At 36.6% G+C, this 25,137-nt stretch overlaps 1 protein-coding gene across 5 annotated transcripts in view; it reads left to right on the forward strand.

Annotated features, from left to right (window-relative positions):
- The window catches only part of PIGN (phosphatidylinositol glycan anchor biosynthesis class N), a 102,643-nt gene that overhangs the window by 44,388 nt on the left and 33,118 nt on the right, over positions 1 to 25,137 (forward strand). For all 5 annotated transcript variants that reach the window (XR_013338402.1, XM_077777634.1, XM_077777633.1 and 2 more), the window contains 9 exons: positions 4,285 to 4,363; positions 5,287 to 5,469; positions 11,086 to 11,225; positions 13,835 to 13,934; positions 14,039 to 14,131; positions 15,308 to 15,399; positions 18,263 to 18,371; positions 20,456 to 20,564; positions 24,435 to 24,537. Coding sequence is in view for 4 of the 5 variants with exons in the window: in XM_077777634.1 (XP_077633760.1) it covers positions 4,285 to 4,363; positions 5,287 to 5,469; positions 11,086 to 11,225; positions 13,835 to 13,934; positions 14,039 to 14,131; positions 15,308 to 15,399; positions 18,263 to 18,371; positions 20,456 to 20,564; positions 24,435 to 24,537 (1,008 nt within the window). In the remaining variant the exon portion in view is untranslated. The remainder of the gene's footprint in view (positions 1 to 4,284; positions 4,364 to 5,286; positions 5,470 to 11,085; positions 11,226 to 13,834; positions 13,935 to 14,038; positions 14,132 to 15,307; positions 15,400 to 18,262; positions 18,372 to 20,455; positions 20,565 to 24,434; positions 24,538 to 25,137) is intronic.

Here is a 25,137-nt window from a genome sequence, read left to right on the forward strand (position 1 = left end):
TGAATATAGTAGCCACAGTTAAAGTGTAGCTGATAACACCACCAATAACCAGATCATTTATGAGTGTGCTTCCACTGTCTTTTCATTTGGTCCTGTTATTGAGTCTGGTGGTTTTTAGATGAATGCTTATCATTGTGAATTAAAAGTTCTGGAAGCTCTGGATTATCTCATTCTCCAGTGAGGTTTTACCTTATCCTCTAACAGAAGGACAGCTGACTCAGGGCCGTGTTGCGTCTGTTGTCTCCTCTTCCCTCTGGTTGTGTCTGCTCTTGGGAGTGTAGCCTCCAGGGAATCTCAGTGGGGAGCAAGTGTTATCCAGAGCCATTCCTCCATGACTCCTGAACACCAGGTTTTGTCTCTTCTGTCTCTTGAGGCTGGCAAATCTTCTGCCTTCCTGTTCAGGCGCTTTTTTCACAGCTGCTTGTCCACTTTGTCCTGTTCACAGCTGAAGAGTTTGCTGGGTGTCCAGCTCACTTCCCTTCTGACTAGCATGTGGTCTCTGTTTCTTTACCTGAATTCTCCACATAGAAGTTATTGTGTATAAAAGTGCCTTCTCCCATTCTTCCTCGCCTCAGAAACTATTAAGTTAGCTTAAGTCATTCCAGATAGCTTTTCATTCATGTCTTTTTTTTTTTTTTAAACCAGAATGAGGGGTACCTGGGTGGCTCAGTTAAGCCTCCGACTCTTGGTTTTGGCTCAGGTCATGATCTCATGGTTCGGTTTGTGGGCTTGAGCCCCGCCCGCATCAGGCTCTGTGCTGACAGTGCAGAGCCTGCTTGGGATTCTCTCTCCCCTTCTCTCTGCCCCTCCCCAGCTTGAGTGCGCACATGCTTGCTCTCTCTCTCTCTCTCTCAAAAAATAAATAAACCTAAAAAAAAGAACAGTTCAGGATGAAAATTATATATTATTCTCTTATTTTTCTTCTCTTTTGGATCCTCAAGTCCTGGCTGCATTGGCAGCCACAAATTATATTTATCTCTACAGCCATATGGGATGGCCAAAGGCTATGTTGGATTCTCTACCTCCTGGCAACAGCTGTATGCCCAACTTCTCAGCCTTTTGCCAAAAATAAAAATGGCAGATGCCCTAAGAGTTACTGTTTGTAGAATGCTGGACTACTTCTCTGGTTTGCTTCTGTCTAGGATCTTAACTCTTAACTCTTGATAGTCTCAGTGGCTCTCCAGCACCTTCAAAGTGATTTTTTAATTTTATTTTTATTAGACTCTTTAGTTGTTCCTGGTGGGAGCATTGGTATGTCCACACTTACTTCTCCATCAGAGCCAGAAACTGGTTAAATTTTAATGTTTTAATTATTTTTTTAAAAACCGGGTCAATAAAAAGTGAATGAAAAGGGAATGCATATACACAATAAAAATTATACAAGCAATAATAAAATGTTACCTCTGCTGAGTTCTAGTTTTATAGTCTTTTTCCCTGGAGGCAAAGTAGCAGTTTCTTATGCAGCTTTCTATATGTGTCATATGTACATATGTATCCCTCTTCAAACATGCCAAAAAGAATGGAGAATATAACAAAAATCCTTGTACCCACAACCAGACTTAAGAAACGTTAACATCTTAACTGTATTTCTTTAGATCTTCTCTTTTTCTTGAGAAATAAAATGGTGTACGCGTGCCTGGGTAGCCCAGTTGGCTAAGCATCCAACTTCAGCTTAGGTCATGATCTCATAGTTCATGGTTTCCAGCCTCATATCGGGCTCACTGCTGTCAGCCTGTCAGCACGGAGCCTGCTTCTGATCCTCTGTCCCTGTCTCTTGCCCCTCCCCTACTTGTGCTCTCCCCCAAAATAAACAAATACTAAAAAAAGAAAAATCTTTGGTATGTCCCAAGATTTACAAATAGTACTTTTAGGAAAAATATAAACTAGTCTGATACTATATATGTTATATATGGAGTTCTTAGGTAAAGAAGTACTCCATATATAACATAACATTTCATATATAATATAATGAGATATAGTCAACATAGTAGAATATAAACACTTTCTTTAAAACTATTTCTTCTTTCATTCTTAGAAGTTTGCTTGAGAACATATATAAATTAGCCTAAGTAATTTAGCTCCAGACAAGCCTTCTTTTATCTTTTAATTTAATTAGCAAGTAATTGGGTACTTTAAAAATGGCAGTGTATATTATTCTCTTATTTTTTTCCCCTTAAATTTTTTTTTAATGTTTATTTTTGAGAGAGAGAAAGGGAGCACTAGCAGGGGAGGTGCACAGAAAAAGAGAGAGAGAGAATCTGAAGCAGGCTCTGCACTATCAGTGCAAAGCCTGATGTGGGAACTCATGACCAGTGAGATCATGACCTGACACTCCACCGACTGAGCCACCCAGATGCCTCTTTCGCCTGTTTTTAGATCTGCAATATTTTGATACCATTTTAATCAATTAAGATTTATTGATTCATTTTATGTGCTTAGTATTTTGCTAAGTATTGTTCTGGTTTTTAATAGAAATAATTAATGGCCTCCATGGAGATTAAAATTTAATTGAAGAGAATAAATTGATAGTAGACCACACTAAAATGCCAGTAGTGTGAGGCGGGATTTGGAGAGGATGCAAAGGGTGATGAAGATTTGATTTTGGAAAGCAGGGAGGGAAGGATCTTTATGAACAAGAACTCAGATATGAATACAAGATAGGTGAAGAATGAAGTGTGTAACCACTTTATAGCTGAGGGCGTATGTTTGGGATAATGGGAAATTAGAATAGAAAGAGATGGTCATCAATAGTCCAGGAAGTTTAGAGTTGACAAAGTAGATGATAAGATGCCCATATCAACTTCAAGTTAAGTTAGAAGCTGAAATTCATATTTTAGGAAGCCAAGCAGATCAAAGCAAGGGAGGGAGACCAATTAGAAGAGTTTTATAGAAATTTGGAAAATTCTATTTGGATATAACCTTCAAAGAATTCTGGTGCCCTTTGGCCCAGTGATTCCAGTCCTAAGACTTGTAGGAAAATCTTTCAAAATGTGTGGTATCTGAAGGACAAAAAATTGGACCATGGCAGCATTTTGAAGTAACTTGTGTTTCTTTTATGTGTTCCCACTTGCTGGTATTTTTTCATCCAAATCCCAGTTGAGTCCAGAGGTAGAGACTTTTCTTGCAGTCTGAAATAGTGATTGGGTTTCTTTGAGTTGAAAGATCTGGGGATCCTTGGAGTAGCGCAGTTCCCAATCAGGGGTGCTTAGAGACGTCCAGACGTCTCTGGGTTTCATGAATTTTATGAAAATTATGTAATATTATATATATTTTCTAGAGAGTATCAGATTCGGAAAGAAGTTTATGACTCCACCCAATTAATATCATTTCATAAAAGATTTACTTCCTATAGGTCTCTATCTTATATCTTTAGAGATTGCTGGAACCAAGTGGAAGGAAGATAAGTGATTATATTATGTTGAATCATGTGAAATTGTCAATATTTACAATGTAGTAGTTTTTTTACATTCAAAAATGTCAATTTCATATGATCTAACCCCAATAGAGCCTTAAATAACTTTTTTAATACTTTTTAAGTTTGAAGGTATTCACTTTATAAGTTTTAATTAGGCAGTATACATTCAGTTTTGTGTTTATATATATTTATTTCCATCAGGTAATTGAGTTCTGGTTATTTCTTCAGTTTTTACATTCCGTAAACTTAATGTCTTTAGATATATTTCCAGTTTATTCAATATTACGAGTATTTCTCTTGTGTGTGTAAGCCTTCTATTGTGGAAAATGACAGAAAGAGAAATAAAAGATAAGGGAACCAAAAGTATATTGTGTAGTAGAAGAATGGCAGAGAGGTTCAAATTATTCATTGACTTTGTTGGTTTTGGTTGCCTGGAGTTTTTTGATCATGACAATTCTGAGGCCCGTCTAGCTCAGGGGTACGAAGAGCCATCCATACTGATTCTGCCTTGTCTGTTCTGTCTGCATACGGATGAGCACACAAAGGCTGAACACTGAAGCTCAAACCAGAGTACTTCATTTCTTCAAAGTGATGGATCATATGACTTCATAAGTATAGTTTGGAGTTGAAACTTTGAGTCAAGAAAACCAAATTTAACTATAAGCTATTTCTTGGCAGGGTTCAGATAACTAGCAATAATACAACTTAGCTTTAGTTTTCTTCCTTTTTCTTGTTGTTGTTTTGTTTCAGTTTTTATTTTCTCCGCTTTTACCATCCTTTTATTTTCAATTAAGAAAGAAAAGAAAGAAAGAATGAAAAAATGTCATTGAAATGAGGAAACATTTTAAACCTAACCTTTCCTTTTGTAGGTTGCTTCCTGAATCTAAACAGCTAAACATTTTAAGAAAAGCAAGATCTTATATAAAACAAAGAAAGTATGATGAAGCAGTAAGTATGTGGGCTGTAGAAATAGTTCGTCATCATTTGGAGTGTGGGGAAGGGTGAGATATGCAATGGGGAGCAAAGTGGGTGGGCCAAGGAGCTTTCCTGAACACTTAAGTAAGGATTGAATTTTCTCAGTAGCTACTTTAGCCATGGACATACTTCTGTTATTTCGGATATTTTTATGGGTAAGCTTTTTAAGGTTAGCATTGGAAATGAACAGTTGCCATTTTGTATTATGGGAAAGTATATTCCAGATGTCTATAACCCTACTTAAATGCAGAACATTTTAGAACATGGCATATTTGTACATTTGGAATTATCTACACACTATCAGAAGCCTAATGATTTATACTGAAGCTTTGAATTTTCTCAGGAAGTACCTTACAGTGTTTTTCACTGATTTTCTTTTTGTTAAATGGTCATAATTTCAAAGAAGGAAAGAATTCTTTTTTTCAGTTTCTCAAATTGTCTAAATAATACTATGCATTTCTACTATTTATTTATAGTTTTAAAAACAGCGAAGTATTGTTTTCCTATTTTAATGATGCTTTATAACTGACTTGGGTAATCTGACATGAGAAAATGAAAAATGATAGAAACTAAGTATCTTGGCTATATGGGACCAATAATATTCTAGAGCCTTTGTTTCTTTCCTTCAGTGTCATCTATAGGTATTTCCACAAATCATTTTAAATCCCTGTCCATATCATAGTTTACATCTTAAACACCCTTTTTTATGCAGATTCAAAATTCATTCTATCCAGGAATTGTTCTTGTATTTTGAAAGAAGATCCTCGAATAATTAAAATCTGTTCTTGATCCATCATCTGCAGTTATGCACTCTAATTTTAGTAATTTTCCTTCCTTTAAAACTTAGGTTTTCTTATTCTTACCACGTGGCAAGTTATGTCTTCCTTTCTCCGTAGGTCTCCCTTTGCAAGGAGCTGATTCGTCTTGCACTGAAAGGCTTGTCCTATTATCACACTTACGACAGATTCTTCTTGGGCATCAATGTTGTTCTTGGTTTTGTCGGATGGACATCTTACGCTTCTTTGTTGATCATCAGGTCTCATTTTAACCTCACTAGAGGTGTCAGTCAAGAAGTTAAGGTACGTCCAGAAAATATAAGGAAGTTCAGATAATGGTGTTAAATCACTAGGACTGGAGAAAAATTGAATCACATCAACTGTAAGGAGTTCATACAGTGTGCAAGTTGTTCTAAGCCAACTCTTAGCTTTCATTTGCTTTTGTCATATTGGGTCTTTTTTTCTCCGTTATCTTTATTTCTCTGGTTGGGGAAAGGGTGTATTAATAATAATGGCCCCATAACTTAAGAGGGCTATAAAGATAGCTGTATAATTTAAATTTTCCTAAGGCATTAACTATTCATTTTCTGTTCCTTTTAATAATTATTTAGCATGTTATAAGCATCCCATATCTTTCTAGTATAGGTGGTCAGGAAACTACTTCAAAGCAATATATTTAACTTTATCCGATACTAAAAGTTTAATAGCTGGAAAGTGATAAAATCGATTACTCAAAATGTCCCTTTTTAAATAATGTATGTGCTTTTCTGGAACTCTTCTTACCTTCTTTCAACTTTCTGAAATTTCTAATGCAAATTTTCAGAACTTTCTATTTATCTTCATTTTAAGAATCAGTCTCTAGTTTACTATACTTTCAATGCAAAAAAAAAAACCCCTCAAAAACTTTAATAGTACTTATATAACTGAGTAAATCATAACCATACATATGTGGTTTTACTACATTAAAACACTTTATTCTTTTAACATATATTGCTAATTCTCACTTATTAGGGAGAATATGCTCCTTCCATTTTCTTCACTTCATTATCTCTAATAATTACTACCATGTCCAAATCTTCTAAAAGGTAATATAATCGGGATGGTATATTTATTAATAATAATCGTTTGCAAAAATTTCCAGTGGTAACTTTCTCTAATTTTATATTTTATTTTTCTGTAATGAAAGGAAGAACAGTGGTGTTTATTTCAATTTTTATAGTGCTTTAAAAATGCATCTTAAATAATTCCCACCAAGTAATTTTCATTATTTGAATGTGTGTAAAATTGGCTAGAACAGGGATAATTTTTAACATGGTGAAAGAGAGACAGAACCAACCACGTTTTAGTAATGGCATTCTGCCAGGTGCTTGGAGTTTATTTTGTCATTTTAAACTCATAACAGTGCTGAAAGCAAGCATTATAATTTCTTTTTACAAAAGAGGAAACCAAAGCTGTTTAATTACTTTGCATAAGGCCACTGAGCTAGGCTGTGGAGGCATTGAGATTTGAATCCAGAACAGACTTGTGACAAACATTGTCTTTTCATGTTTATCTTTCTGTTTTGGTTGTTGAGAAAAGATATGAAGTCTTTAGATTGATGAGTCAACACAATTTCATACCTGGCAATTCTCCTTTATTCATTATCAAATAATGCAGTGAATGTTTAATTGGATGTACAGTATGATGCTAACTACTGTGTAGCCTTACGAAGAAATATAAAATCTAGATTCTGCCCTCAAGGAGCTTAGAGTTAAGTAAAGTAGGTAAGAGAGGTACACACATAACCACCTTATCAGATGTAGGTTGCTACGCTACACTACCTTGCAAAAGACAGCTTTAACATTTAGCAACTTTAATATATATTGTGTTTGTGATATATATTTAATAAAGGAGAGCTCACTTTAGCGAGGTTGATGATAACAGGAAAAAGTAAGTCTGGGTAGAAAATTAACAACTACTGGGAGAGGATGAGAATTGAAGCAGATTGAATGATCTAAACAGAGGCAGAGTTGGGGAAATGTATTATTATGCTGGGATAATAAGTAAGATTTATTGATCCCCACTATCCCAGGACTATGTTGGGTGCTTTGCATGCATTATTCAGCTAAGCTTAACACTACCTTAAATCTGGTGGTTATGATTCTCATAATATGAATAGGGGAATTTAGGCTCAGAGAGATACATGGTTTCTTCAAAGACACACTGTTATGAAATGACAGAACTAATCTTTGCCAACACTTAAATTCATGCTCTTTCTGTACACCATACTGCTTTTTAAATGAAAAGTTCAATTTAGAGAGAATGTGGAAGGTTTGTTCAAGGGACTTAATAGGAGACTATATCAACAGTGTAGATTAGGCTGAAGTAATCAAAGACCTCAAATGCTAGACTACAGATTTTAAACTTTATTTTGTGAGGAATTGGTATATCACTTAGAGTTAAACCAGAGTTAAACTGGTGGGATCTATGTATTAGGAGATTTAGTGTAAGGAAATGGCTTATGTGATTGTGGGGGCTAGTTAGGGAAGTCCTCGCCCACAGGTCAGGCCGTGAGGAGGGCCAGCCAGCAGGCAGGACCTGAAGCTGCACTCAGTAGCTGTGCTTCATTCTATAGGGAAGCCACCATTGCGCTCTTCCGGCTTTTCAACTGATTGAATCAGGCCCATCCCAGTGACCTTGGATAATCTACTGTACTTAAAATCAGCTGATTGTAGACTTTGATCCCATCTCCAAGATACTTTCACAGCAACACCTAGATCTGTGTTTGAGGAACTGGGCACTATCGCCTAGCCTGGCCTAGAACTGACCATCGTGTCAGTTTTGACCATTACAAACTGACCATTACAGTTGAGGTTATTAAATTTTTTTGAACCCTCTGGTTCTGTTTGCAAAACATTCTGATTCCTCTTCAGTGAGAGTTTATAACCTAGTGAAGTGACACAACCTGAACAGTTCTGAAGGAAAACTAAAGTGCCAGTGGTCAGTAGTCTTAAGGGAGGCATGGAGAGCAGTTCAGAGGTAAGATGACCACAGCCGTGCATGTGGGGAGTGCAGCGCTTGTGGGTGGGTGCGGGGAGACTTTGCTGGGAGGTTGCTGCCAAAGTGAAGTCTTAAAGGGTGACTAGGAAAACTCAGTAGAAGAAAGGAAGGTGATGCACAGAGACCACGGCAGGCGCCAGGAGAGGAGAGAGGTAGCTTGGCCTGAAAGAGCCACAGGTCACTGGTCTGCCTGCAACAGAGAGGGCCTCTGGCAGAGGGAGCAGGGGGCTTGCAGCACACACTGTCCTCACTGCCACGGGAGGAAACAGAGTTGTAGACAAGCTAAATGGGTTAGTCAAATTGATGAGCAAATGGAAGAAAGCCTTTGAATTAAATTTATGTCTGACTCCAAAATATGTCACTTCTTCAAGATGATGTCCCTCAAGTTATCCAGGTCATTTCTATTTCATCACCATTACCGACGGTGAATATTTTCTTTTCTTTAAATATACTTTGCTACAGCTCCTCTTAATTGTATTCTGCATGTAACGTCTACATACTCTTCTCCTTTGCTTTGGCCAGTTCAGGTGTTACTTGCTTTAGAACTAAGTACCCTTATTTTGTCACATGTTTTCCTTTATTTTCTTATCACCTAATCAAATCCCCAAATATTAACCCCTTAAACCCAGCCTCATGATTCCATGTCAGCCCGTGCGGGTTGAACTCCGTGGAGGCCAGCACCTGGTACAGAGCAGACCCAGAGTGTGCGGTTTAGTGAGTGCTTGTTGGAAGGAAGAGTCAGCGTAGTGCACCAGCACAGTTTGTTATCATTGGGTGTTTTTTGAGGGGCTAAGGGAAGGTGGGGAGTCAACTCATGAAGTAGACAATGTCCCCCGCTCTTATTATTTAAAAGTCTTTTGGGGCACCTGGGTGCCTCAGTTGGTTAAGTATCCGACTCTTGATTTTGGCTCAGGTCATGATCTCACAGTTGATGGGATCAAGCCCTGCTTTGAGCTCTGTGCTGAAAGCATGCAGTCTGCGTGGGATTCTCTCCCTCTCTTTCTGCTCCCGCCATTTTATGCACTGGCGGCTCTCTCTCTCTCTCACACACACACAAAGTAAATAAGCTTTTTAAAAAAAGCCTTTCAATCTCTATTTCAGCTGAATTCCTTATGATTTCATTTCCTATGAGTGGATATCATTGATAATGTGTATTTTAGGTATCAAATGATTAGATTATTATACCATATGATACTGACTGGAAAATCCCTCCAATGTATTTTTAGGTACTCTTTTTTTTTTTTTAAGTTTATTTATTTATTTTGAAAGAGACAGAGACAGCACAAGTGGGGAAGGGGCAGAGAGAGGGAGAAAGAGAATCCCAAGCAGGCTCTGCACTGCCAACACAGAGCCTGATGCAGGGCTTGAACTCATGAAACTGTAAGATCATGACCAGAGCCGAACACAAGAGTTGGATGCTTAACCAGCTGAGCTACCCAGGCGCCCCATTATGTACTCTTTCAAACTTCCTTTATTATTTTACTCTTCTCAATATGATGTGAACCCAGTCTCACTTCTTAAATGATGAATACATGCCTCGGCCACCTTAAGCTTTAGGGACCTCATCTCTCCACATCTGTCTGAGATTTGCCCCTTGATATGGGATGTCCGTTGCTGTCTCACACATCTCCAGTGCTATTCACCTTTAAGTTTCTATAGCACCTGCTGGGGCTAATGCTGAGAAGTAGGGGAGGAGAGAATAAAAATGAAGGTAATAATAATAGCAGCCATTATTGATGAAGCTATAATAATATTCCAGGCATTTTCTTAAGCTCTACATAATCTCATCTAAGCATTACCAACCTTGATAAATAGATACAGAATTATTACTTCCATTTTATAAATGGGATGAAATTAAGCCTCAGTATGGTTTTGTACTTTGTCCCTGGTTGTGTATGGTTGCACACTGAGCAAGTGACTGAACCAGAATTTGAATTCTGATCTGTGTAGTTCTAAACTCTTAATCACATTGCTGTGTCTCACCTTCTTTTTTACAACTATGTCCTAGTTTATCCTTGTTTTTTACTGCCTTTCTGGTGACATTTTATGCCAGTAAGGAGGAATTGTAAAGAGGAAAAAAACCCCTCTTGTCTCTCTCCCCCACAATGCTTCTACTACAGTGAGTAATTCTTAATTCTCACCTTATTTAGCTTTGGCTAGCAAAGCAAGAGGAAAACAGACAAAACAAGGGACAGAGAAAAGAGAACACCATTCCCCTCCATTCCTGTGTTTTTCCTCTGGTGTTGTTGTTAGCATCACAGCTTTCCATAGGTATGTTTTTTTCCAATCACTGGAATGTCTATCCCTTCCTTCATTACTCCTGGCCCAGAGCACCCACAGGCATGCACGGCCAATGGAGGCCATAACTCGTGACTTACACTGAGGAACTCCTTTCCTGTTTGGCAGGTGGTTGGGAAGAGAAGATATGACTGAATGAACACACTGTGGTTGGGCAATGGAGAGCGAAGCAGGGGCAGCATGTCAAGTTGGAGTTTGAATAGATAGAAGCATTGTTCCAAGTGAAGATGAAGTCCCGCAGTTTATTGTGGATTAAATGGGCTTTTGTGAGCTAGTGAGGGAGCTCAATCAACATTTATAAGATTGTTACTAAGGAGAAATAATGTTCAGAGTTCCAAACAAGGTACTTGCAGACAAACTTAAGGAACATGGTTATTTTTAAATTGAGAGTCGCGTAATAGCAACGATTCCAGAATAGCCAGTTTTTTCTTCCTGTAATGATGCTTCTCCAATGACAGATTTTTTTTAATGCAGTTCTTCAATTAATTGTGTAATATATGTCTTCACTTTATAAAATCTCTTTTAAAAACCTGTCAATTAGCACAAATTTAGAAGTGTTTCAATGTTCTGTTTGATTTTCAGAAACCAAGCCACCTCCTGTCATGTAGTTTTATAGCTATTGGTGTTTTTGTAGCATTTTTCCTGCTGCTTCAAGACTGTCCATGGACTTATTACATATATTGTTTGTTGCCAGTGCCAATATGGTATGCGGTTCTAAGAGAGTAAGTAACATGCCATGCTGCCTTATTTTGCACTTCACTGACGGTGAAATCTGTATTTAGAGTGGATTAGATTTCTGTAGCATAAACCATCAGAGAGATATTTATAATACCCTCCAATTTCTGAGCCCTCTCACTTCACTGATAGCAGAAGGAAAGTGGGATGAAAACGTCTTCTTGTACCATTGCCTTTGGACTTCATCCTCATTGCCGTGAGGTTGTATTGACCTCGCTCCCTCCTTTGTGTATCTTTCCTAAGAAACATCTGGGCTAAAAATAGAGTCATATTGATGGCCCGATGCCAGGAGGAACTTATCTTTTGAATTTGTCCCATCATCTCAGAGTCCAGTGTATCTTCATGTTTCACAAGGAAGTTTGCATGTTTTCTTTCCACACATTTTTGCCCTTCCTTTCCCAGCCATCGTGTAAACCTAGATAAATGGGAGTTTGTAATGAAATCCACACGAGTAGTGTGAACATACAGAGAGTGGCGGATACTGTTCACATGTGCTGTGGTTCCTCCTTCAAGTGCCTCCTCACAAGCTGGGAGGAAAATGGGCTCTTACCGCTGTGGAAGACATCAGAGGCAGGGCTCCCAGGAGAGTTTCAAGTGGTTTAATGTAAAACCACTTAACCATTGGGCTCGTTCACATTCATAGGCAGCGAGGGCCACGTTGCCCATCTTGTTGATTTCTACATTTGCTCCAGTAATCTGGAATTTGGACTTAGGCTTGGGCATCCAAGCATCCCCTGAGCAAAACCAGACCCGGAAAGCAGACCAGGGAATGAGAGCTCGGAATTAAGGATATTTTCCGGGTTGGCCAGCATGTTTGTCATGACACAATATGTATTTTCATTCTAATTTTTGTTAGCTCCGGAGATGACCACACCTTCCATCCTTAAGTATTAAAAAGCACTAAAATATTAAAAATACCAAAATTAAAATATAACATTTAGAAGTATAAGGTAAAAGGGCACTATCAGAAGAATATAGTGTTGCTTCTCCATTTGAAAGGGACGGGATTGCTGGATAGACATACTTAAGTCAGAGTTTTTCTAATGTCATTTACTCTGATTTAAAAACTTTTAGAATGAAAAGTTGTATCTGTGCAGAAACTTCTATTCTACTACTGAATCCTCCTGAATTATTAAATGTCCTAATTCTGAAGGTGACTTATCTGTTTAAACTTGAAGAGGAAATGTGATTTTGAATGTATGCTGTGTTCTATCTTTACCTTATTAGAAAATAAAACGTAAACATTCACTTTCCTTCTAAAATCTTCTTGTAAAGTCTTCCAAATGATTTTACAAAATCATCTCTTGTTTTTTTGTGCTTATTCAACTGTTGAGAACAAAAGAAACATTCTCCTCTTGACTGGTGGCAGCGTTTCTTTCCTACATGGCACCTTAGTAGTTTTGATAACATTATGTGGCCATTGTTTTCAATCAGAAAAAGATCATAAACCAAATGATACTGACCTTTTATAACTACCTACTTAATCACTACAAATGCTAAAAATTTTTTTTCTAGTGATGAAATGCAAAACGTACTCAAGTATGTGATACATTTTTAATGGTTATGGATTCACATTTAATTACAATAAGTGTATAATTAGTGACATCTTAAATTGGGGTTGGAAAAGGTTATTTAGCTCAGTGAAGAAGTGCAATTAAAATTTTCTCTACTGGGGCGCTTGGGTGGCTCAGTCTCTTAAGCATTCAACTTCGGCTCAGGTCATGATCTCGCGGTTAGTGAGTTCAAGCCCTGTGTTGGACGCTGTGCTGACAGCTCAGAGGCTGGAGCCTGCTTCAGCTTCTGTCTCTCTCTCTGCCCCTCCCCCACTCACGCTCTGTCTCTCTCTCTCTCTCTTTCTCTCTCTCTCTCTCAAAAATAAATAAACATTAAAAAAAATTTTTCTTGGGACCCTGGGTAGCTCAGTCAGTTAAGTGTCCGACTTTGGCTCAGGTAATGATCTCATGGTTCCTGGGTTCAGGCAAGCCCTGCATCAGGCTTTAAGATGACAGCTCAGAGCCTGGAGCCTACTTCAGATTCGGTGTTTCCCTCCCTCTCTGCCCCTCCCCAACTTGCACTCTGTCTCTCTCAAAATAAACAAACATTAAAAAAAGTAAAAAATAAAATATTTTTCACTCACTAGATTAGGAAAACCTATGTTTATTTTATTAAGGCAGTTGAGATTTCAACATCAAATTAACCGTGGTGGATTTAAAATTTTTTCCAGTTTTTATCCTTTTGGGTTCATTGTATTTTATTTCTGATTATGTATCTATACTTGTATGTACTCATGTTTGAGCTAAAATCAAACATTTATCATTAATATTTATTTTTTAAAAACAGATTTTTGTGATCACTATCAACTTAATTCAGAAATTACACTTTTTCCTAAAATACTTCTAGGTTTCAAAAAGATTTAGGTAAGTGAAGCCATTGAAAGAAATCTGTTAGAGATTATATTAGTTTTTGAATAACCTATGAATTGAAAATTCCCTGATTTCTAGGTTTATATTTATCTTTTTTTAATCATATAGGACCTCATTTTTTTTGTTCAATATATAGTATAAATAATATTTTTATAAATGATCTTGTTAAACAGGTTTCAAGTTATTCAAGACTTTGTCACATTACTATTGACCTTTCCTCCAAGTCATTTTGTTGGATACCTGTTAGTCTTTACCCTGGGAATTGAAATATTAGTGAGTAATTTACCACATTACAGCATTTTCAGATCTCTTTCATACATATGTAACTCCTTATAAGTGACCTCATTTTTCATTTCTCCTTTGGAATGCATTACTAGGTTCTCAGTTTTTTCTACCGCTACATGCTTACAGCCGGACTTCTTGCATTTGCGGGTTGGCCATTCATCACCCAGCTGTGGACCCGAGCAAAGGTATAAGTACTTGTTTTGACATTAGATGGATTAGTAGCTACTTTGTTTTGATATGTGTTTAACTCAAGGAATTGTTCATTTTTAAAGGAAAGGGTAGAATGTGTCCTTACATAAAGAGCCTGGTCCTTTTGACAGGAGGACTGAGGTTGCCTTCAGTGTTTCAGTGATTCACATAGACTTTCACACCAAAGTGAATTGGTCATGTGGTGATTGAAATACTCTAGATGCAGACCTGGTACGTCCTTCTCTGAATCACTTCCCAGATTCTGGTAGCTTCAAATATCTAAATGATGATATCGTCCAGAGCAAGGCAATGGTTTTGGAGGTAGTGCTCTGAACCCAAGTCTCCTCGCCCTGAGAATGGGCTCATGTTTCCACTTTGATTATTTCTGATGGAGGTAGCAGGTAGATAGAAATATCTTCTTTCCACCCTATGAGAACTTACAGGATTCTTCAAATAATGGCATTATTAATAGTTTTTTGTCTTACTCTAATTACAAACATATTTTGACTTCTTTCCCTCCTGAGCTCCATCCCTTGCAGCTTTCTTATAGATGTTATCAGTATATGGTATAACGTAAATTGATGGAAGTCCTTGCTATGAAATATGACCCAGATTTCAATCCTGGCTGTTTCATTTACTAGTCGTAGACCTGGTACTTTACTTAACACTTTCACATCTCTGAGCTCAGTTTCCTCATCTGAAATATTGTGAGAAATATAAGCCACCTCTTGAGGTTTTTGTGAGACTTTATTTAATACAGTACCTACTATTAACAGATCTCTCACCAGTAGTAACTATATTATTTTTTTTTAATTTTTAATTTTTATTTTTTTAATGTTTTTTATTTATTTTTGATGGAGAGATAGAGACAGCATGAGCAGGGGAGGGTCAAAGACAGAGGGAGTCACAGAATCCGAAGACAGGCTTCAGGCTCTGAGCTAGCTGTCAGCACAGAGCCTGACGCGGGGCTCGAATCCACGAACTGTGAGATCATGACCTGGGCCGAAGTCGGACACTTACCCGACTGAGCCACCCAGGCACCCCGTAACTATATTATTTTTAAATAGCTATAGAACTTTATATATAATCTTTACAGCCGTGCAGTCTATGAAACACCAAAGATCGTTTTCTTTACCATATTTGTCTAAAGATAACTTTTTTATTTATTTTAGAGCATCTCACTGAGCTGGATTTTCTTCTCTTTGCTCCTGGCAGTGTTCCCACTGATGCCCGTTGTAGGACGAAAGCCAGATATCCTTCTAGTGTATGAACAATATTTTCTTTTCTTTTCAATATAATTGTTTTTCTCAAGCACTATGAAATATGGACCTAATATTGGTCATGAGTTTCAAAATAAACTAGTGAATAAACCAAAAGTTAAAATACTAATATGAGACCATTAGTCATAATTTTGGCCCAGGCTCTGAGAAGCATTAAAGCTCCCTGGAGATGCTTCTGGGCCTTCAAAAAAATGAAATTGGGCCAAACAGTGATAACTTAAAATGCCAAAAAATAAGTGTCTAGAGACTTTTGTATATTGAGGAATCAGTAAAAGGTTTCATATGAAAAATATTCACTTGCCAAAAATGAGAACATCTAAAAGCCACTAATATAACCTCTGTCTTTGCCTTTGAGCATGTCCAAACTTTAAATGTCTTACAAAAATGAAATTCTCTCCTAATCTGCATTTAATGATCGCTAGGGGGAGGAAGCTCTGTACTTTGACAGCTTTACCATGTTTAATCACTTACACTGACTGTGTGTGTGTGTGTGTGCGTGCTCACACGTACGCATGTGTGTCCTCGGCAAGCTGAATGATCTTTATTTCATGTAAGAGTCCCTCTCATTTTCTAATCATATAATCATCTCTGTTACCGGGGCGCCTGGGTGGCTTAGTTGGTTAAGCATCCGACTTTCACTTAGGTCATGATCTCGCGGTTTATGGGTTCGAGCCCCGCGTCGGGCTCTGTGCTGACTGCCAGCTCAGAGCCTGGAGCCTGTTTCAGTCTGTGACTCCCTCTCTCTCTGACCCTACCTTGCTCACTCTCTCTCTCTCTCTCTCTCCTAGAAATAAATAAAACATTAAAAAAAATTTTTTTTTAATTAAAAAAAATAATCATCTCTGTTACTTTTTTTTTAAAATGTGTATTTTTGAGAGAGAAGAGAGAGCGAGCAAGAAGGGGAGGGGCAGAGAGAGACGGAGACACAGAATCCAAAGCAGTCACGGAGCCTGACGCAGGGCTCAAACTCATGAACTGTGAGATCATGACCTGAGCCAAAGTCAGAGGCTCAACTGAGCCACCCAGGCGCCCATCTGTTACTTTCTTTTGAACTCTGTATAAACAATTCTTTGTAGCGTTTTACTGTAATCTTTAATAGATGTGGTATATCTTTTTTTGACCAAAGAAATATTAACTAATTCATATTTTTAAAGTAGGTGTTAATTTTTGAGTATGTGTTATTTATCAGTTAACACATATTTATCTCTTTTCTGTGAAGTACCAGCATGGAATCAGAATTATTCCAGAAAGTTGATTTATTAGCAGAGCCCAAAATAAATTGTATTGAATTCTAAGACCTTCCTAGCCATACTTTATTAATAAGTGTTACTAAGTGAAAATATTTTCCATCTGTCATAAACTATAATAGACTGTGAGAAGATGGGTTCAAATATTTTCATTTATTTTTCGCCTCATATTTCTTATGAGCTCTCCTGTTGTCTTTACAAAGTCCCTTTCCCCGCTTTGGTCAGTCTCTGCCTTTTTGTCCTGCTCAAGCAGTGGTGACACAGTTGAGCAGTTTTCATATGCTAAAAGAAGAGATTATATAAATGGTCTCCATAGAAAGTTGCCACTTGCATATTTTACTAAAGATGAATTCAGGACGCAAACTTGTTAAAACACGAGAAATCTAATTTGTATTTTTAAAAATTATGTTTTCTCCCTCTCTGCATCTTAATTTAAATTCTTCAGTGATTTAAGTTTGTGTTGCTGTTCTAGTAGCTATATTTGCAACTTCTTTATTTTGACTACTGGCTCATGAAGAAATTTCTACTCTCCTTTTGATCTCTCACATTATCTCCCTTCCTTAGAAGCCAAAAGGATAGATATGTGAAACATATAAGGATAAAATTAAAAGCAAAAAATAGCATGGCTATAATATTCCTCTAAAGTCCTCTAAAATAAAGCCATATTTGCCAGTGAATTAAAATACCAAATTACTTTTTAGAAAAAGCAAAAGCAAACAAAGTATCTTGATCATAGATGGCTATTTTCATAAGGTGTAATGGTAATCCATGCTGAATGGCTAACTGCTTTTTCTCCTTACAGTTCTCAAAGAATCAAACAAAAACAAGCAAGCATTCTCCTAGGAATTCCTGCTTTGCATTCATTTTTAGCCCTGCTTTCTGCTCTTTCTTATTTCTCTTTAACCAACTCCTTTTCTCTTACTGCTTCCAGATTCTGTCCTCAACCTAATTTCAGTTGTCCTATGTTACTCAGATTTTTAGGAGGGGAGATTTAGAACTCAACATTAGTACACCATTTCCTTGATGTCGGTTTCTTTCAGCTTCAGGAACCGAACTGTACCATACCTGGTGTTCTTGAAAAAGTATAATTTATTGTTTCCTTACTGTACAAGTGCCTCACCTGCATGCTACCTTTGTGACCTCTGTCCTACCCTTCCTTTACCCAGGAGCAGCTGACTAAAGATTAATGATAGAACCATTTCGTTCTACCAGCAACACTAGGGATTAGAAATGTTGATCCTTTTGGTATGAGTAAGTGCTCGTAGTCAGAAAGTTTATATTGTAAATACTGATATGTTTATTTTTTATATTGTTTTCTGTAAACTGGTCGAAGTCAGGCTAAGAATTGTGGTGGCTGGAATGCACAAAAGTCTAAAAAATATGGTAAAGATACCTAAAAAATAGTGAGGAGAAGTTAAAAATAACCCCATCCCTAGTGTAGCTTCACCCTCAGATTTTAATTCCTGTTATACCTGTTTCATCTTGATAAAACCAAACGACTGATGTGGAGGGCCTACATTAGAGTAAAAAGTTTTTACATGATATGTGTTCAGTAAACATCTCAAGAAAATTTGAAATTGTGAATTGTGTTTTAAAACAGAATGGTTGCAGGCTTGCTGGTTCTTCTGCTGTCTCTGTGTGTTTTAACATCTCTCATAAAAAGAAAAGACAGTTTTATGAACGAAGAGCTATTGTTACATCTATTTCAGGTCAGTTACAGATTTTCAACACCATGTCATGCTAATGATAGACCAAAATATATCTTATGCTTGTATTTAATGATGTTGTTCTTTAGATGCCATCATGTTTACGTGACTCAGTATCTGCCAGTTGGGAAGAATGTTTTCCATGTAAGATATTATATGGAAGTACATTCTCTAAAAGGTATGGAATAGCAAAAAGTTCAGCAGGAGGCAGCCCAGAGAGGCCAGGAAAACACAGGTTAAGGAGACATCAGAGGCATTTGTACTGACCAAAAAGTTGAATTTTAAAGGGCCTCCTTTGGATTGAGATTCTGTGTTGCTCTTACCTGAGTCAGGAGAGAGGTAGTCTTTGAAGGGAGAGCCGCCTCTGAGTATGTTTGCATGAAAAATAGTCCGTTTAAGACTTCAGATGACGTGCCAGGAGAAAGTCGATCGCTGGCTTTGCTGTGGTGAAAAGAACTTTGAACTTGATGTTTCAAAACCGAGTCAATTCCCAGCTAGTTATACTGTATACTAGATGTGTGATTTTTCAGACTGTTTAGCTTCATTCTGTTTGTTTTTAATCTGTAGAAATACTATCTAATATAGGGTTGCGAAAATTAGAGAATATAGAATGCCATATTCTGTAAAATGATAGCTGTTTTATATATAAGCATGGAAACCACTTGTTTGTTTTTTTAATCACTAAAAGAAAAAGAAAAATTAAAAGTCACATCCAGAGCACTGACAAAGGAAAACATACAGGAGTTTTCTCACAAAATTTCCTCAGACCAAAGCTTAGGATAATAGAAAAGAAAGCCAAGAATACTCTAAAATAAAAATACAGAACACTTAAAAGATGTTAATTTATTCTTGAGAACAACAGAAAACCTATAAAAAGAGAAGAAATATTTTGTCAGATGTCCTGTCAAGACATTGGAACATGTATTTCATTTTAAACGGTTCACTGACTGGCATTACACTAAAGCCCATAGGGAACTTTGACAGAATTCACATATAATTATGAATACGTTGACAGAAGTGAATGTTCTGGATCCCACTCTATAGGGGCAAATATCATGTTAAAATTCTTAGGGGCTTTTTTTTTTTTCTTTTTATAAATAGCCCTGAATATAAGGTAAATTTGTTGTGAAATTTCTTTTCTATGTTAACTTTATTAATTTGCATTAATTGTTCTATTGTAGAGCATATTTTTGGTGATTCCAAGACACATATCTTTTAATATTTTAACATCTCTGACATGAGAATGCATCTTACAATTGAAAGGATTCTAGGATTGGTCATAACTTTATCGACAGCATTTTTTTTCTAAATTCACTGCAAATGTAAGAAAAATGAAATGTATCTCAAGGATTGGTGAGGTGTTTGCTAATCTCGTCTCTAAGAGTTTACTTTATTCACAGCTGGAGCTAATGTCATTTCTTCAAATGGCATTTAATCCTCTAGTTTAGAAATTTTCTACGGAGAACCATTTTCTGAAGAGCCATATGTAAATATTTTAGGCTCGTGGGTCATAGGGAGTCTTGTAAATTCTCCACTCTGCCACTGTAGTGCATTTATGCGGATGACACATAAATGAATGAGAGTGACCGTATTCCAACCAAACAGTATTTCTGAAAACAGCCTGCAAGCTAGAGTTACCAGTTCTCCACCAGTTTCTGTCTACGCCCTGAAGAGTGGTGTACCTCCTGGTGTTCCCAGTACCAGGTGAACACTCAGGCCACAAATATGTGTTGCGTCAGTGGATGTGACTGGGCGAAGGCCAGGGGCGGAAGACACTTAGCCACATTGTACTGTCTGCATTTCAAGGATTTAGGAAATCTTCGGAGTTAATAATGAATATTTCTAAATAGATACAGTGTGATCACATATACTAAACTACTGTTGAACTTGTAAAATGCCTCATTTCATGCTTAGAAAGGAGGGCTTCTGCTTAGTACAAGAGTTCTAACTTGTAGCCTTGCTGCAAGAGGGTGAGCTGGTCCAATTTCAATAGCTTTGGGGCTATATATTCCAGTTGTTGAAGCACTTTCCTAAGTATAAATTAGTCTCTCACCACCTTCTCTTTACGTGTTTGTATTTATTTTCAGATGCTGTGCATAGCGCTTTCTATGTGTGTCATGTATAGCACCCATAATAGTCTACTCAAGAAACAAGGATTGCCTCTTCTTAACCAGATCATTAGCTGGATAATATTAGGTAAGGGGTCAAATTAAATGAGTTAATGTTACATCAAGTCATGCCTTAAAATTATCCATTTACATCTGTATTATTGGTATTGAAAGAAATAATTTTGTTGAATGAAAATAATAACCAGCTATTATTTTTATCTTATGCCGGAATTTGACAAAGACAATTAGAGCTTTTGTCTCCGTTGAAGTGTTAATAAGAATTACTTGATAGAATATTATTGGCCTGATAAAGGTATACATTTATTCACATCTGATAAAACTCTAGCGATTCTAGAAGAGAAGAGATTCTTGCTGTGAAATTTCATGTCAGTTCATAAATTCTCCATCCTTGCACAGGGACTAAGAAACAGTTCGATTTTATCTGTATTTCCCTTACTGAAAATAACATCGATCAGTCACCTCCTAACACATTACACATTTTATAAAGCCAGTTTAAAATTTCAAAACACATTCCTCTATAGTACCTTTACTTAAAGGATCCCAAAATGTGCGTGTGGAGGAAACATGTAATTTAATGACCTAGGGTTTTTCTTGCAACTAGAAGCCCCGGGCAAGCCTGATGTCCAGGTTTTTTATTAAAAAAAAAAAAAAAAAAAAAAAAGACACTTTGTGATACCTGTGAATAATGTGGCATGCAATTTAATCTATTTTTTTTTAATGATTTTTGTTGTTTACTCTTTGGATGGAATTTACCTTAAAGTGGATGAAAGGCATTCTGCAGGCCTTCAATTACCTTGATTTAATATAGTTACTATTTATATTCATTCTACATGAAGAATATCAATGACTGCTTTTTCATTACAAAAAAAAAAAAAAAAATGTGTACTGTTCTGTTCCCTGAGAATAATAAAGGTAGACCAAATCCCTGCCCTCCTGGAGTTTATATTCTGCAAGGAAAGGGTGGCTAACACTCTAGTGTAGTGAATAAGTAATGATCTTTCTCATAGGACACATCAGTTTTTAAATCCCCAGAAAAAACAAAAACTCTGAATGAGAACTGTAATATTAAAGGGAAGTCTTTCTGTCATAGTGTATAACTTCACAAATACACAATCATGGCACATACCAGCAGAAACAATGTATGGCGAGTAGGGGATCTGATATACATAGTAGCAACCCAGCTCTCTCTCATTCCTTTACAGGGCAGCCTGGCTCACTTCCTTGGTTTTCTTACCCACCTAGGGCTAAATCACGGTGCAGACAAGAAGCAAAGAAAACACAATTTATGCACATTTCATTATATCTCATTTTTAAATCTCTAAAACTTCTAAAAAGGTTTAAGAAATAGAGCATTTACCAGAATTACAGAAAGCCATCGTCTACTTCAAGTGCTTGTCTCTCATCTGTGCTTATGAATATATGTATGTGTAAAATTTTTTGAAGACCATATTCTGTACTTTATTCTACCGTCCTTATAGTAATTTTTCAGTTGACTTAGTAATGTTCATGGCATTTTTTTTCTTTCTTTGTCTTTTATGACATTGACATTTTTGAAGATTATAACCAACCGCAACCCCTACCCCACAGTGGATTGTTACTCAATTTGAATTTGATGTTTCTTTGTAATTAAATTGTGGTTATGCATTATTGGCCAGCATACTGCATAGGTGATGCTGTGCCCTTCCTAGGGTCACATTTATAGGCTTCTGGTCTCTATCTGTCCCTCATTGTTGATGTTAATTCCCATCACCCTTAGCAAGGTGTTGCCCAGTTTTTTGACTGTATATTTACTGTTTCTCCCCTTCGCTGCAACTAATAAGCTGACTGTAGGGTAACATGTTTTTCTCTCTGCTGGGGTTGGTTTGGGAAGCTATATTTGCCAAAGGAATTCTATATTTCTTCTAGATTTTCAAATTTATTTGCATAGAGGGATGCAGAATAATCTTTTAACAATTTAAAACCATTCCTTCTGTATCCTTAGACATTCCCCTCATCAGTTATTTGTGTATTTATACTTTCCCCTTTCTTTGATAACTTAGCTAGTGGTTTGTCCTTTTTGTTTATTTTCTCAAAGAACCTGCGTTTTGATTTATTAATTTGATCTACTATGCTTCTATTCACTATCTCATTAATTTTTATTTTATTTTTACTCTCTAGTTTCATTGAATTGTGCCCGAGATTGTTGTTTTTACTATTTCAACTTTAGGAACCTACTGATATTTTCTTTGTGTGTTAGTGTATGATCAGTTTTTGAAAACATTCCATATGTACTTAAGAAGAAAAGTATAGTCTCTGTTATCTACCATTCGGTATCTATCCAGAATATCTACATTGTTGGTTATGTGGTTTTATGATCCTATATTTTGTCAATTTATCCTATTATATTGAGAGTGGGCTGTTAACAGTTTTCTGTTATTAGTGTGTTTCTACATATTACTTTTTGTATCTCCTGTAAGTTTTGTATTGTGTAGGTAGTTGATGTGTTCTTTGTAGCAAAATTCATTACTGTACATCATCATTGTGGAATGTGGCTCAAGACGTCTTGAGGTGTCCCTCTCCCTCTTCTTTGTTGCTGATATTCCTGATATAAACACATTTGATTAATATGTATTATTTTCTTAATGTCATGTTAGAGTCCATTTGAGAATATTTTTTCCAGCAGTATTCATAAATGATATTTTATATATTGGCATGAAATATACTTTATCTGGTGTCAGGACTGCAGTCTTGAATTTCTTACTGTTTCCGTTTGTCTGACCATTGCTTTATTTTTAGTCTTTTGAATCACTATGTTTTAAGTCTATTCAGTATAGAGTTGGGTTTTGCTGTGTGTGCCAATTTGAATTTTTTCTTTTAATTGAAAATATTCATGTTTACTAATATGACTGTTATGCTTGGTCTCAATTCTGTCATGATTTCGTATGCTGTAGTTATGTGCAAACTGTGCTATATTTTCTGTGCTTCTTTCCGTATTTGGAATGTCTTGTATCATTTTATTTGTTGTCTTTATTGATTTTATCATTGTTTTGGGAAGGTGCAGTTCAGTCTATTGCTTTTCTCCAAATACATAAATGTTCCTTTAGGCATATATTTTATTTATTTTTCAAAAGAATATTTATTCTTAATTGTTTTACAGAAGGTCTCATTTGAACTGGCTTTTATAATAAGGAATATTAAAATGTGATTTTTTTGTTAAAATATGCATTGGGTGATAATAACAGCATTGCAACTATACATCTGAACAAGATTAGAAGCTCTTTGTCTAAGAGCACTATGAATATAGCTTTCGGAGTCTTACATTTTGAAGTGACTTGACTTTGAGTGAGATTATCTTTATATTTAACTCATTAGTAGATGTTGACTAGTAATAATGATAGCAGCTAACAGTTATTAAGCACCTACTATATCCCTGGCACTATGCTCAGGGAGCATTTTATAGGCAGAGTTGTATTTAAACCTCACAACAACCTTTTTATATCATCTCCACTTGACAGATAGGAATACTACTTAGATGGGTTACTAAACTTGCCCCATAATTAAACAGTTAATAAATGATTCAACCAGGATTTCATATGAAATCATCTGTCTCCATACTCTGGAGCGTTCACCTCCATGTATATTGCCTGCCTAACCAGGGAGATGAGGAAGTTCGGCATATTTCCAAAATATTTCCCAAAAGAGAGACAAGGAGTGTATGTGTTGCTGCCCTTCTATTGAAGTAGGAGATTCTCTCTCTCTCTGTCTCTCTCCTAAAATTAATAAATAAACTTTAAAAAAATGTTTGAGTTTCAAATTTCTTACACAAATGGTTAGGACAAGTATAGCCCGTTTGACGGGTTACAGAAACAGTAAATGCTACCAGCGTAGGATCAGCGCTTCTGAATTCACCTTCGTTGTGCTCTTTGTTCTGACACTGACCTCCTTTGTTTCATTGCAGCCTCTTCCCTCATCCTGCCCCTGCTGAGTCCCACGAGTCTCTTCGAGCGGTTGTTCAGCATACTTCTTTCCTCGATGTCAACCTACATACTGCTGAGCACAGGGTAGGCTTTGAAACTTAATTTTTAGTAGCACGTTTTAAATGATATGGACATTTTTCTTTGAATATTTTACCTATGGAAATGAAAATGTATAAATCTTGAAGAATAAATTAGAAATATTTTCTGCTTCGTAAGAACTATATATGACTTGATCTTTCTTTTTTTTTTTTTTAAATTTACATCCAAGTTAGTTAGCATTTGGTGCAACAGTGATTTCAGGAGTAGATTCCGTAATGCCTCTTATCCATTTAGCCCATCCCCTCCCACAGCCCCTCCAGTCACCCTCTGTTCTCCATATTTAAGAGTTTCTTATGTTTTCTCCCCCTTCCTGTTTTTATATTATTTTTGCTTCCCTTCCCTTATGTTTGTTTTTCATCTTAAAGTCCTCATGTGAGTGAAGTCATATATTTGTCTTTCTCTGACTGATTTCACTTAGCATGATATCCTCTAGTTCCGTCCACGTAGTCGCAAATGGTAAGATTTCATTCTTTTTGATTGCCGAGTAATACTCCTGTGTGTGTGAGTGTGTGTGTGTGTGTGTGTGTGAGTGTGTGTGTGTGTGTGTGTGTGAGTGTGTGTGTGTGTGTGTGTGTGAGTGTGTGT

The sequence above is a fragment of the Crocuta crocuta genome, unplaced genomic scaffold (genome assembly GCF_008692635.1).
Source record: "Crocuta crocuta isolate KB4526 unplaced genomic scaffold, BGI_CrCroc_1.0 scaffold36, whole genome shotgun sequence".
NCBI classification, from domain to species: Eukaryota; Metazoa; Chordata; class Mammalia; order Carnivora; family Hyaenidae; genus Crocuta; species Crocuta crocuta.